The 14265-nt window shown below is 37.6% G+C and overlaps 1 protein-coding gene across 2 annotated transcripts in view; it reads right to left on the reverse strand.

Moving 5' to 3' along the window:
- Positions 1–5686: 5686 nt before the first annotated feature.
- The window catches only part of LOC107704566 (zinc finger protein 501-like), a 23370-nt gene continuing 14791 nt past the window's right edge, over positions 5687–14265 (reverse strand). For both annotated transcript variants that reach the window (XM_016507523.1, XM_016507524.1), the window contains one exon: positions 5687–7499. In XM_016507523.1, coding sequence (XP_016363009.1) covers positions 6190–7499 — 1310 coding nt within the window. In that variant the 3' untranslated portion in view covers positions 5687–6189. The remainder of the gene's footprint in view (positions 7500–14265) is intronic.

Consider the following 14265-nt stretch of genomic DNA (forward strand, 5'->3'; position numbering starts at 1 on the left):
AAAAAAAGAAAACTTAGTACTTCATATTTGTACGAGTATACTTAACGAATGTACTTCCTTACAGTCCACCTCTGATTATTTTGAAAATGAAAGTATCAACATTTTGTCAGAATATTAACACATTTTTGCTAACTATATCAGAGGCTGCATCTGAAGGACTCGGACCGTCAAACAGAGCACTGTTCAGCTGCGACAGCTGCCACTGAACATTGTGAATAAAAAAAAAAAATAGAGCATAGTACAGCTCAATTTAATTTTTATGCTTAACTGCCTAAAAAATTGTCTACATATGATCACCATGGTCAAGACAATAAACTATATAAAATCGCACCTTTGTAAGATATCAGTCAGCATTTAAACTGCTATGTGTGTGTACTTTGTAGTTTTTCATTTGTATCATTACATTATTCAAGTAAGCTCTGAGCCAATTCCTGCATTTAAAGTTGTAATCTGACAAAGGACGCAGCAAACCAGTGTAACTTACCCGGCCTCGGTCTTGGCTAAGCCTGAGGTACATCACCGTCTCCTCCATTATGAGGCAAGACATAAAAACAAAAATAAGCAATTCTGGCTCCACCTATCCTGGCAGGATTGTCCTCTCAATATACAATATATTTATGTGCATTCCCATAAACTATCCATAAGCTTTTCACTCAAAGTCTAACACTGAAGACCAATTATTAGACACTGTACACATGCATATACTAAGCGCTATTACCAAAAAAAAAAAAAGCTGAAATTTCCTTATAAACTATCCATAGGCTTTTCACTCAAAGTCTAACACTGAAGACCAATTATTAGACACTGTACACATGCATATACTAAGTGCTATTGCCAAAAAAAAGCTGACATTTCCTTATAAAGGGTGAATAATCATCTACAATGCAGTCAAATTCTCAATACAACTGTTTTCACTGTTTTTTTTCTGTTTCTGTCGTAAGACAACTTGATGAATATGAAATCGAGACTGAAACGCGGCCCATTAAGATTACTAGCTCTCCGTTAGATGTTAATCTGCACAAAAATCCTGATTCATAATCAGTCGTCTATGCCATCATTTGATTTCGCAAGCGACAACAGTATACTAGTTCTAATGCCATGGCGAAAGTTTGAGCAAAACATGCTAAACTCACATGCTGTGACAGCCGCTTTCTGTCCGTGTGCTCTCAGAAAACCGTTTATCAGAAGCTTAAACTCATATGGTTTAAAACGCATGATTTCAGCGTGATAAACATGATAATCAGAATCAAAACAGATGTTTTTTGCAGGTCCGAGCTGTAATGGCGCAGCTCTATTCTGGAAAAGGGGGCGGGGAGCAGCAGCTAAGACTTATATTACATATTGTAAATGGGGCATAATATATCTCCTTTAAAAAACATACAAAACTGTGTTGTTACTTGAAAAAACGCGCTTGGCAGGAACTGAAGTCGCAGGCACGCAGAGATAACGAAAAGCATGATGACCCCATTAAAGCTATTAAAGCAGCGAACAATTTTTCTTTTGCTCTTCTTGATTAACATTATTTACATAAGAAATGCACGGATCCGTTATACTGATGTACATTTGACATTTTCTTCACTGTTTACATTCAGTCTGAGAAGGCTATCTGTTTGTGCACTTCAAGTGTGTGCGCGGTGCGCATAGAATCGCTCTATCACAGCGCGTGAGTACCGCATTGAGATGTCTTGGGCTTAAATGACTTAAAATTACTTTAATGTTTAAACTGGCAAGACTTAAAACACGTGAGAATGAAAAACTTTCGAGGAAGCAGCGCTGGCCTGATCGTTAAGATAGTTTTGGGGGGCTAAGGTGACAGATGGGGGGCTGAAACCCAGCTAAAAAGGGTTTAGAACCACCCCTGGTATAGTGTGCATAATTATACTGAAACATAAATATATAACCAGTTTACCTGATTCAATGTGATGGCTGAGCCTGTTTCTGAGATAACAACATGCCAATCCGTGGTTGGATTTCTGACACGGCTAATCGTAAATCATCTTACACTGTCAATAAACGTGACCAGGGTTGCCAGGTTTTCACAAGAATGAAAAACTTTCTTGAGGAAGCAGCACTGGCCTGATCGTTAAGATAGTTTTGGGGGGCTAAGGTGACAGATGGGGGGCTGAAACCCAGCTAAAAAGGGTTTAGAACCACCCCTGGTATAGTGTGCATAATTATACTGAAACATAAATATATAACCAGTTTACCTGATTCAATGTGATGGCTGAGCTTGTTTCTGAGATAACAACATGCCAATCCGTGGTTGGATTTCCGACACGGCTAATCGTAAATAATCTTACACTGTCAATAAGCGTGAACAGGGTTGCCAGGGTTTCACAACAAAACCCGCCTAATTGCTACTCAAAACTAGCCCAAAACTACAAAACACGGCAAGTGTTAAAGTAGCCCAATTCGAAAAAGACCACAGGTTGAAAAACCCTGCTTTAGGCTACATATAACAACAGCTGTATGATTATATGATTTCAGCAAATAAGCAGTTAATTTTTGTTTGATTAAATTGCTGACACTGAATGGAAAATAATGAACATTTAAGACCGCAAACTTATTTTGGTTACATACTCAGCCATACAGGTGCAGTTCACAGTAAGAATACAGTTGTTTGTCTTGTTGACGATAACCCAGGCCTTGTACAAGTCCGTCTTCTTACACTCTAAAAAATGCTGGGTTATATTTAACCCAGCATTTTTTATAGTGTACTCTGTGTTTGGCTAGGCAGAACCTCCGTCTTCAGCACTACGAAGTTTTGAACTTGGTAATCATGAAATTGTATGTCTTGGACATGACCACACAGAACAAAGTTTTACACTGTTGTAAACATGATGCTTATAGTTGATAAGTCTCTCTCACCTCTGATAATCTCATATCTGAACTGTACACTCTAAAAAATGCTGGGTTAAATACAACCCAGTGCTGGGTAAAATAGGGACAAACCCAGCAATTGGGTTGTTTTGACCCAGCGGTTGGGTTACTACCCAGAAGGTTGGGTTAAACATTTAACCCAACCGCTGGGTCAAAACAACACAATTGCACTGACACAGACTTTAACAGGCAATGCAACTCTTCCAAAAAATCATCAATGGCTAAAGAAGGAACGCGTACAAGATGTTCCAGTTTTAATAGCATTGCTGCTAAATTCTGAACACCACCACCAGGCAAGTCGTTAGCCATTTCATTGCAGTCATTCAAGCATCACTGGCCTCACTACTGCCAAAATCTTGAACATCTTCAGGCTCTTAATTGGTAACTACACCGGGCTTAAAGTCATTTAGTGAATGTGGGTTGTGTTTTCTGTTTTTATGCGACTTGAAAGTTCCATATACATTTGATTGCAAATTACAGCCAGAAAACATGCAATGAACAGTTTAATTTCTCTTTAAATGACTATGAACAAAGTAATCTCTTTCAGTTGCAAGATTACTGCATACACACAAATGACAACTGAAGGTAGATCTTTGTTTGTCATTTACTCCTAAGTGTGCAGCATGATTTCTACTTCGATGAATCAGTAGAGCATTCCATGTCTTGAATGAACATGGACAGTCTGAATATGTACAAGAATATCGCTGACTACGACCATAATACCTGTGCTGCAGTCTGTGATGTTTTAAGTAATTTAGATCTGGCAGAAACTGCAATTCCATGATATCAAACACCACTAATAGCCGCAGAAATGTATTTCAGGGAACGTACATACATTACAAGAAAACGAAATATGATGTCAAACAGCATTGCCTCTTTTCGCTTTCATTAAAAAAAATATAGAACATATTAATATGTGGTTTAGGCAATGTGTCTACGTTCGTATTCTCAAAAAGAATAGCCCATTATAGGGATCTGTTGGTTGTATCGATTCAAAAGCGTCATCGCACCGAACATTCATGCCAAATTTTCATGTTCAGTGTGAAAAGGCCTTAATACTTCATGGCTTTCAGATATTAAAACTAAAATTATAAATATTACTAAATTACTAAAATTATAAATAATACTAAAATTATAAATCTCCTTGGCTCGCGTTTTCGGTCTGCCACAATCGCATGCGTATGAATGGAAGTCAATGGAACGAAAAGTGCAGTGTGACCGCCCCTAATTAACAGTAGCATTCAGGTAAATAACAGCCTACAAAAGAAACTGATTAAATGAATCAAATGTAAAATACTGTATTCCATATAAACTGATGGATTAATGCTTATTAAAGCTACTGAAGTCATTCAAGCAGAAGCAGAGAGTAATGTTTCTCATTTCTTTTGTCATTTGATTATCATTAACTCTTTCCCTGCCAGCATCTTTTTTTAAAAGTTGCCAGTCACGGCCAGCATTTTTGATAATCTTCACAAAAGTTTAATGACATACAGAATATTTTGTAAAATGAATATCCGTACATGCAATATCAAAAGAAAGAACAGAGCCTCTGCTTTGCAACAAAATTCTAGCTTCATGTACACTTTTTTTTAATCAACACTTGAATGTTGGTAAGTACAAGAGAGATCTTGCTTCTGGATTGTGATTAACGAAAATGCAACATAGAGGATTGTCTTGATACATCCTAAGTGGAAGAATAACCATTTATTTTAAAAACAACAGTGAAGAACAAATTAAAAATACATTTCAGTCTTAGGGCTGGGCGATATAGCTAAAAAATGTATCAACGATATAATGTTTCATATCGTTCGGTATTGATAATTATTGACATTTTTTATAACCTTTTTTAAAACAAAGAGCAATAGAAAAAATGTTTACATTTAACCACTGTATTTTTAAATTAATCCAATTTATTGAGACAAACAAAAAAAATATGTTTTGTTTTAACAGTCAAGCACAAAATTAAAATTAAACAAATATCTAATTTCTAATGTTTTATATGCAGATTAAATGTGTCTTAAGCAAACTTTTGGCTCGTTTCCCGAGGCCACAGGAGGGCGCAATGAGCAAAATAATGCAGTGCAATGTCAACGCAAGGAAATAACTGTCTATAATAACATGCATTATGTTTAAATTAACTCCTATAAATCAAACATAATTTCGTAAATTGCATAAACAATTATGAACAAAACAGCATTACTATTATGCATTGCTTAATACAAAGAGCCGAATCGCCCATCACACAGATTGACTTTAAAAACATATGAGACGCAGTGAAAAGGAATAAACCTCCACAAATTCGTGACGTGTTTTCTTAAAGTTTAAACTGTTTTAACTTTGCATGGCTTTCTATACATCTCTTCTGAGACGCGAGTGCAGCAGTCATATCTGTCCGTCTAAAAAATGCGCTGAATATAAGTTCTGTGTGATTGGCTTGGTTTCAGTTTTAACCTAATCAAGATCTTCTACGCATTGAGCTACTATATTTCTCTAATATCTTGAATGAATAACGCAGCAACTGCGCTGCACTAGACTAATAAAACATTAAAATGCAACGTCACTTACATCATCATCACCGCATCTCGTGCTCCACTGATGACACTCCCTGACGCTGATTGTACTATTTTTGCATTCAAATGCAATGTTTATTTTAAATTCGACTAATATTCATTTTTTTATTCACAATCTCCTCATCACAGGCAGGCACAGCACTCAATTCAGGATGTGTTCGTGTTTGTGTGCTGTCTGCGTCACTCATAGCACGTGCCTATATCGTGCACTATATCGAACATTTTTTCTATCGATATCGAAGGTGTACCGTCGATAAATATCGATACCATTTTATCGCCCAGGCCTACTCAGTCTCTCTTAAAAGTGTTACAGCCTCTTCAGCTTCCTGAACAAGAACGGTTTGTAAAAAGCTTCTACTTTCCTTCATGAAAGAGTAAGCAAACTACAAGTGATACATTTGCATTATAAGACAATAAAACATAATAAGAAAGCACAATAATATCATTTAAATCATAAAGCAAAATGAAATAAAAAAAAACGTTTTTGACACTGTTCTTTGGGGAGGAAACTCCATCTTTATGAGTTGATTTGAATCTCACAGTTGAATCTGCCGGTTTTGAAGATGAAGATGAACTTTATTCACTGTGAAAACTTCAGATGATGTTCCTTTGTCACGTCACTTGTAATGGCTGGTGAGGACAGATTTATCCAGATGATATTTTATTGCTTGACGCATTATTGTGTCACATTTGGTGAGGACGCGGCATCAGATCTGAAAGTGCTGGATCTGAAGATGATCTACTTACTGTGATTGTTTTTTGTATGACTGTGTAGAGAAGATGAATGATTGAAACACTTCCCACATGCAGTGCAGTGATACGGTTTCTCTCCAGTGTGGATCCTCTCATGCCTTTTCAAATGTATTGACTGACTGAATCTCTTGTCGCAGTGTAAACACTTGTACGGTTTCTCTCCAGTGTGGATCCTCTCGTGTGTTTTCAGATTTTCTCGATAACGGAATCGCTTGTCGCAGTGTGAACACTCATAAGGTTTTGCTCCGGAGTGAATCCTCTCGTGCAGTTTTAAACTGTTGGCTGAAGTAAAAGTCTTTTCACACTCAAAGCACATGTACTCTCTTACACCAGTATGTATTTTCTGATGTTCTTTTAAATGTGCTAGACGTGAAAAACTCCTCTCGCATAAAGAACACGAATATGGCTTCTCCTTTCTATGAACTTTCAGGTGCTTCTTCAGGTATGAAGCCCACAAAAATGCTTTTCCGCATTGATCACATGCGTACAATTTCTCTCCAGTGTGGATGTTCATGTGTCCTTTAAGATAAGATGACTGTTTGAAACTCTTGCCACATTGATCACAAGTGAACAGCTTCTCTCCAGTATGAACTCTCATATGTGTCGTAAGGTGTCCTTTTTGTGCAAAACTTTTCCCGCACTGATCACATGTGTATGGTTTCTCTTCAGTGTGGATAATCTTGTGTGCTTTCAGATTTGCTGAACGATTAAATCTCTTGTCGCAGTCTGAACACTTGTACGGTTTCTCTCCAGTGTGGATCCTTTCATGTTTTTTCAGGATTCCTGACTGATTGAATCTCTTGTCACAGTGAGAACACTTGTAAGGTTTTTCTCCAGGGTGGATGTTCATATGCTCTGTAAGGTGTCCTCTTTGTGCAAAACGCTTCCCGCACTGATCACATGTGTACGGTTTTTCTCCAGTGTGGATCCTCTCGTGTGTTTTCAGGATTTCTGACCGACTGAATCTCTTGTCGCAGTATGAACACTTGTTTGGTTTCTCTCTAGTGTGGATGTTCATGTGTCTCTTAAGGCTTGCTGATTGTTTGAAACTCTTCCCACATTGATCACATGTGAATGGTTTCTCTCCAGTATGAACTCTCATGTGAACATCAAGACTATATTTGCATGTGAAACTCTTTCCACACTGAATGCAGGTGACAGATTTCTGGGCTCCTCCTTTCTTTAAATCTTTCTGTTTGGTTTGAGAGCATCTCAAATGTTTTTCTCCAGTTTTGGCATTATTTTTCTCCTCAATTTCACTCAATTCTTTATTCTCATTATTTTCTTCAATCAACTCTGAAATAAAAGTAAAAAACAATTCATGTTTTAACTTGTAAAAAAAATGTAATAAATAAAACAGAAATGTGAAAGGAGATAAAAATGAACCTCAATATAACAGCAGAAAGCAGTAAATAATTTTGATGCAATTTTATAAATTACACACCCCTGAAACCTTCCATGAATGGGATAAATTGATCTTCAAATTATTACTTTTTAAACATTACAGGCACAAATCCCATGTTTCTATAGGGAGAACGCCCTGAGAAGCTGCCAAAGAAGTCTTCCATATCCAGCCTCAATGACTACCATCCCGTCATACTCACACCTATCATCATGAAGTGCTTTGAGCAGTTCATTATGAGGCACATCAAGACCCTGCTGCCACTCTCACTGGACCTGCTGCAGTTTGCATATCATCCTAACCACTCCACAGAAGTCGCTAATTCCACCTCACTCCATCTGGCCTTCACTCATCTGGACAGTAAGGACAGATATGTTTGAGTGATGTTTGTAGACCTCGGCATAGCATTTAGCCAGGGTCGGCGCGTGCATATAGGCGAACTAAGCAGCCTAGGGCGGCAGCACAGTCAGGGCGGCAAAAGGACAGAGATTTTAGTTTATCTTTAGGACATTCTTTGGAATTATTGCACTCATATCAGGGTCATTGACGTATAAGGATTTTCGACAGGCCAACTTTTTATCTATTGTAATTGTTCAAACATTAAGAATGTTGTGTACACATAAATTCATATTAAAATTTAAAATGAAGTGATTTTAGTGTTTTTTCATCTAGATGAATTGGCCGTAGTCTTAAAAAATGTCATGTGGTGCGACCATGATTTATATTATAATTCAATAATTTCCTTAACATGCTTAACATTTTTTTTAAATGTTCTCAGTAATTAACGTGTTTAGAAAACAAAGTATTTGCATTTAATTTGAGTTTTTGTAAATAATTATCTCTTATTTTTGTTCTATAATTTCAGAGTTGCCTTCTTAAATGTAGTTAACAGACTTCTTTTTCCTGTAAATTGTATAAAACTGATAAAAATGTTTTAAAAATACCATTCACTTAAGCATACTGTAGCAGTGATTCATATTTCAACCACAGAAATTAGATTTTTTATTTTAATACAGTTATTGTTATTATTGGTCGCACCACATGATGAGTGGTCGCTCCAAATGACACAAAGACCTTATATCATTAAAAATCTATTTAAAGAGACATGTGTGAAAAGCGCAGCACGTGGCATTAACTGCAGGCATTTCTTTAGCCCCAGTTATTTCTGTAATTATTGTATATTGGCTGCTCAAATTGACCCTTTCGTCGGGAGTTTGATTAACAGGCAGTCTGACATATTATAATGCCGAATCCGTCATTTTTGTCCAACAAACAAACCAGACAGGAGAGTAGATTAACGTCGATGGACTTGAACTTGAACCATGGTGTGTATTGACATCTTTTCACAGTTGAAACAAGATACCTTCTGATGTTCATTCATGTTTATTTCGTGCTATGAATAGTAAAGATGAAGAGATGGCACTACAGCGATCTGTCACAACACGTTAAAGAGCCACAAACATTTGAACACTGAGACTTTCTGAGACTGAGACTTGTTTCATACTAAAAGTAACCAGCTCTTGTCTGTCAGCTCATTGTCAGTGTCCTCTTTGCTCCATGATGTATTTTTCAATGCGTGAGAACATGATGTATGGCATAAAAGTGCCATGGTTTGTCGGACGTAGCAACAGTAACTAAGGGGGGCAGGACTTTGCAAAAGGGCAATTTAGAGTAGGGGGAGGTTGCTGGCTCAGGTTCTGAGATAACAACATGAACATCTTTCTTATAGTAGAAAATGACATCTGGAGTTTGTGCTAGAGTGCAGGGTCAGAATTAACATGCTGCCTATGGTGAGCGTTTATTTTACTTTGCTTGGCAGTGGAATCTGGCAGAATAGATTTAAATATTTATTAATAAATAAATAATAAATTACTAATAAATGCATAATTACCAAACTAAAATTACATGCTCTGAGTCTTTTTTTTTGTTGCATTTTTTCTCATATTGTACAAAGATTAAACATAAACCATCTGAAATTACCCAAATTGCATAAAAACCTATTCCAAATTATACTAAAATAAGATATTTTATGTATATAAACCATCAATTGAATATAAAAGCACAAAAACTGCCAATCTGGGACATATATCTATAATGGAATACACTCTGCAGTGGTCGCACCACATGATATTTGGTCGCACCACATGATATTTTCAAATTCAGTCAAAATTTACAAGCACAGAATTGGCCACCTTAACAAAACAAGCTAGCTTCCCACAAAAGGTCACTGTGAAATTTATAATGAAAATAAATACTTGCAGAAATAACTTCATATTCATTGTTTTTTGAGGTCATACCACATGATATCCAAATGTGGTAACTACATATCAGCCGTTAAAAAGGTTATTGTTTTCCAAATTTGAAAGAGACTTATAAACTTGCTTGATGCTTCCATAGGTCCTTAGCAAATTGGTATAAGATGCAAAGTCCTATCTTTGAATGGATTTCAACATAAAAGTCCCAAAATGGTAGTTTCTTGATGGTCGCACCACATGATATTTCACAAAATGGAAATCATCGGACAAAGTTTGTTTATATATTATGATATAAATATAAATACAAATGCTTTGCAATTTTACACAGGATTACAAAACACTTGGAAATCGTGCCAAATAGTGCATAAAATTTATTTTAATAAATTTAGGGTAATTTCAAAGATGTTTACAAAAAAAAAGTTATGGCCGGACGGTCGCACCACATGATATTTTGACACTTTGAATAACAGAAAAGTCGCACCACATGATATTTTGGCATTTTGAATAACAGAAAAATGACAAATAACTAATGTTTTTTGAAAAGTTAAAGTGAGTTCATACATGGGAGAGGTCCTTCATATATATGGCATGTTTTTTATGCATTTAAACCTATTTTTAACTGAAAAAAATGCAATCGGACAGAAAATTTAGGCGTCACGTCATTGACCCATCAACAAGTTATCACCCCTTAGTTATTCTAACTCTAAATTAACTTAGCTTCATAGTAATGCCGCTCCGGCGCTGTGCCCCACCTGAGTGGTGTCAATATCACATGCAAAACACCCTCATGTAACCTAGGCTACTTCCATAAATGTCATCAAAATGAATAAAACTATCCGGACATGAATGACTTTCGCTACTGGTGATGTCTGATGAGTTTTAAAGCCCGACACGCGCTTCTGAAAGGTAAGAATATAGCCTACTGTGAGAGAAAGCGTGGGGGAGACACAGGTGGACCAAGTGTATAGTGTAATCTAGGGGTGCCTAACCCTGTTCCTGGAGGTCTACCTTCCTGCAGAGTTCAGTTCCAACCCCGATCAAACACACCTGTCTGTAATGATCAAGTGTTCTTCAGATCCTAATAAGTTGGTTCAAGTTGTGTTTGATCAGGGTTTTAGCTGATCTTTGCAGGAAGGTAGATCTCCAGGAACAGGGTTGGGCACCCCTGGTGTAATCTATTAGATAGGCCCATGTACATCCATGTACATCCAAACACGTAGGCCTACATACACATACATCCCCCAAAAAAAACATGGTTTTGGACCAAAACCGTGTTTTGTTTTTTTAGCCAGGTAGCCTAGATATTTAGTCTTTATCATTTATAATGCTACGAACAGTGTTTAATTTGTAAATTGCGAGGTCCCGGAATAAAGCGGGGTGACGGATCCGGCAAGTGAACAGAGGATGGAGATGTAATGGAGCATTCGCGAAATCATTAATGGCGCTTTTCCACTGCGTGGTACGACTCGGCACGGCTCGGTTTGCGTTTCCACTGCAGTTTAGTATCGCTTTAGAGTGGGCGGGATTATTCACATTCTACTGCCGCGACTCCTGAAAAACTTTTTCATTCCGCGTCACCCCATCAAGCTCTCGCTGGATCCGCTCCTCTGCTATCAACGAGAGGAACATCTGTACTTCCTCAACAGACAACGAAACAGCCACTTTTTGGTTGTTTAAAAAAAGGTGCGCTCGTTCAAAATAGTTGCGTTCGATCCTTCGCTGGCTGTGCTGATTTAAATCTAGCAGTTCTGTTGTGTTTGTGTTGCAAGTTCAGTGACGCGGTAGTGACAATTCTCTCCGGCCAATCCGTGATAAGCAGAGTTTACACGACACGTTTTGGCAACGGTACGGTTCACTTGGAACCTCAACCGAGGTGGTACTAAAAAAAGTACCAGGTACCAGGTACTGAACCCAGTGGAAAACCCCCAAAAGTGAACCGTACCGTGCCGTACTATGCAGTGGAAAAGTGCCATTAGTGGACCCACTTAAGTGATTACCACCTTGCATCAGTTGCTTTTATAGTATGCACATATACTCTAAAAATCATGGTTATTTTATTGCAACATTTTTTTGTGTTTGGGTAGTTTTTATGTAACCCAGCTCCTGGTTCAGGAGAGTCGCAACAACCCAGTGTTTGTAATGAGCGCAGATATTTTGCATTCTCTTCAGGTGAGAGTAGTTCTCAGTGCCGCCGACTTGCATTTCTTTGGTCAAATATAAGTTTGTGTATGTTTTATTTGATCTATAAAACAGTTTCTTTGCTGTAAATCATTTTATTTTATGCAAAGCAAACCAAGTCACCTAAATGACCAGCATCAGTCTTTTTGCGACGATTAAATGTTTCATTTTTACTTCTAAAATGCTTGTTAAACGAGTTTAAATGTAGGAAATGTTGTATACATGTTTAAACAGTAAAATATGTTGTATTAAGAACTGTATTTAATTAAAAGGCATTTAGACAAAGAAAGAAAGAAAGAAAGATCAAAAAATGTCAAAATAAATGAAAAACTAAAACGAAACCAACAACAGTTATTGAACACCTAACTAAAAATAATAATCAAAAATAAATAATAGTTTTCTAATCAATCTCAGCATGCTTTAATTTTGTCACTAGTTGTTTGTGTCACTAAGATTAAATTAAATCTTTCTTTGGTCTGCGATCTGGAAGTGATCTGTTAATTCTGCTAAACTTTAATTACTAAAACTAAAATTAAAACTGAAACTAAACTGTATAAAAACTAAGGCTATAAATCTGTCTAAATCTAAAATCACAAAATAAAAACTAAACTAAAATTAACCAAATTATTAATAAAACTAATAAAAGAAAATTGAAAGTGATATTAAAATAAAAACAAATTTAAAAATGCCAAACTATAATAACCCTGACACGAACATCTTTCATTGGTGCGTGAGGAGGGGGATCCGCCAAATGAGGTTATCGGAATTCGGAGGTGCTGGACCTGGACCCAGCTTGTTCAAATTACACCCCGACTACGAATAGGGATTTTGGCTGTACGAGCACTGCTTGAACAGATTTCTATGTCTCTTAGTGAAAATGAACTACAGAGACTTGTGCTTTCCGTGTCCTGAACAACGTTTGTCGAGCTGCTTACCGGGAATTCTCCCAAATCTTCCCATGGCCACTTCAGGCCTGTACATAGGCTACACTTAATTTGCTTTTGCAGCTATACTAGTGGTTATTTTTTATTAATTTTTTTACGTTGCAGTAGGAGAAAAACATAATAAGAAAACACGCCCGTGTCTGCTTTATTTTAATGCAGCTGTACCAATAAACAAAATCTCTAGTCTTTCACATGCATCTTAAAGATCGTGTTTAATTGTGAATGTGAAGTGGGGGCGGCACGGTAGGGTTTTGCCTAGAGCGGCAGTTGAGCTGCATTCAGCACCATCATTACTCAGCAAATGTTCCGAAAGCTGAGCCTGCTAAGTCTGAACAACTCCCTCTGCAACTTGTCTTTTTGACCGAGAGACCTCAGTCAGTCTGGGTTGGGAACAGCACCTCCAGCACTTGGGCCCCACAGGGCTGTTTGCTCAGCCCCCTGCTGTTCACACTGCTAACTCATGACTGCAATAATTCACGGTTTGAATCATCAGTAAGAATGACAAGTTGGCTTACAGAAAGTAAGTACAAGGGTTAAAAGACTGGTGCAAAACCAACAACCTGTCTCTGAATGTGGACAAAACAAAAGAGATGGTTGTGGATTTCAGGAAGGCTTGGTGCAGTCACTCACTGCTGAACACAACCCTCTACATTGCGAGTAAATCACTCGCATATGCGACTAAATCTTACTCTGGGCGACTAAATAATATCTAACATTAGCCATTGGCTAATAAATTCTTAGATTTTACACGCCAGTATGTGTGTGAGAGGTGTTCAACACAGATTTTCACTCGATAAACACGCTGACTGAGCGCTTGAGAGTTTCGCTCTCCGTCAAGCGATATGTACTATTTGGATGCGCTCAATGGATCATGTCATGTACTGAATGGATGCGCAGTATGTAGCACGCAGAGCACCTGTATTTGACGTACCGTAAACTAGTGTGAAGGCACACGCCTCGCTGTCGCTTTACTGATAGCACTGTGTTTCTCACACATGCAAAGAGAGAGAGCGAGAGTCTTGCATACCATGCTGAATCGACGCGCTACATGTAAACCATATTCTTTGTTGTATTTTCCTGTCAAAATAACAGAGTTCATTTAGAATTATTCAACTTTTAAGAACAAGCAGAAGATATGCCGGTTTCTCGGCAGTGGGCGGAGCTAATGCGCGAACAGCTCTCGTTGGCTGGCGCTCATCTATTACCGTCCCTGTTTTGATTTCAGCAAATCAGTTCGAGCGAACGCTGACAACGTGATTAATATTCATGAACCCAGCAGATAA

This window comes from Sinocyclocheilus anshuiensis, unplaced genomic scaffold, assembly GCF_001515605.1.
Source record: "Sinocyclocheilus anshuiensis isolate Anshui unplaced genomic scaffold, SAMN03320099.WGS_v1.1 scaffold2914, whole genome shotgun sequence".
Classification (NCBI taxonomy): Eukaryota; Metazoa; Chordata; class Actinopteri; order Cypriniformes; family Cyprinidae; genus Sinocyclocheilus; species Sinocyclocheilus anshuiensis.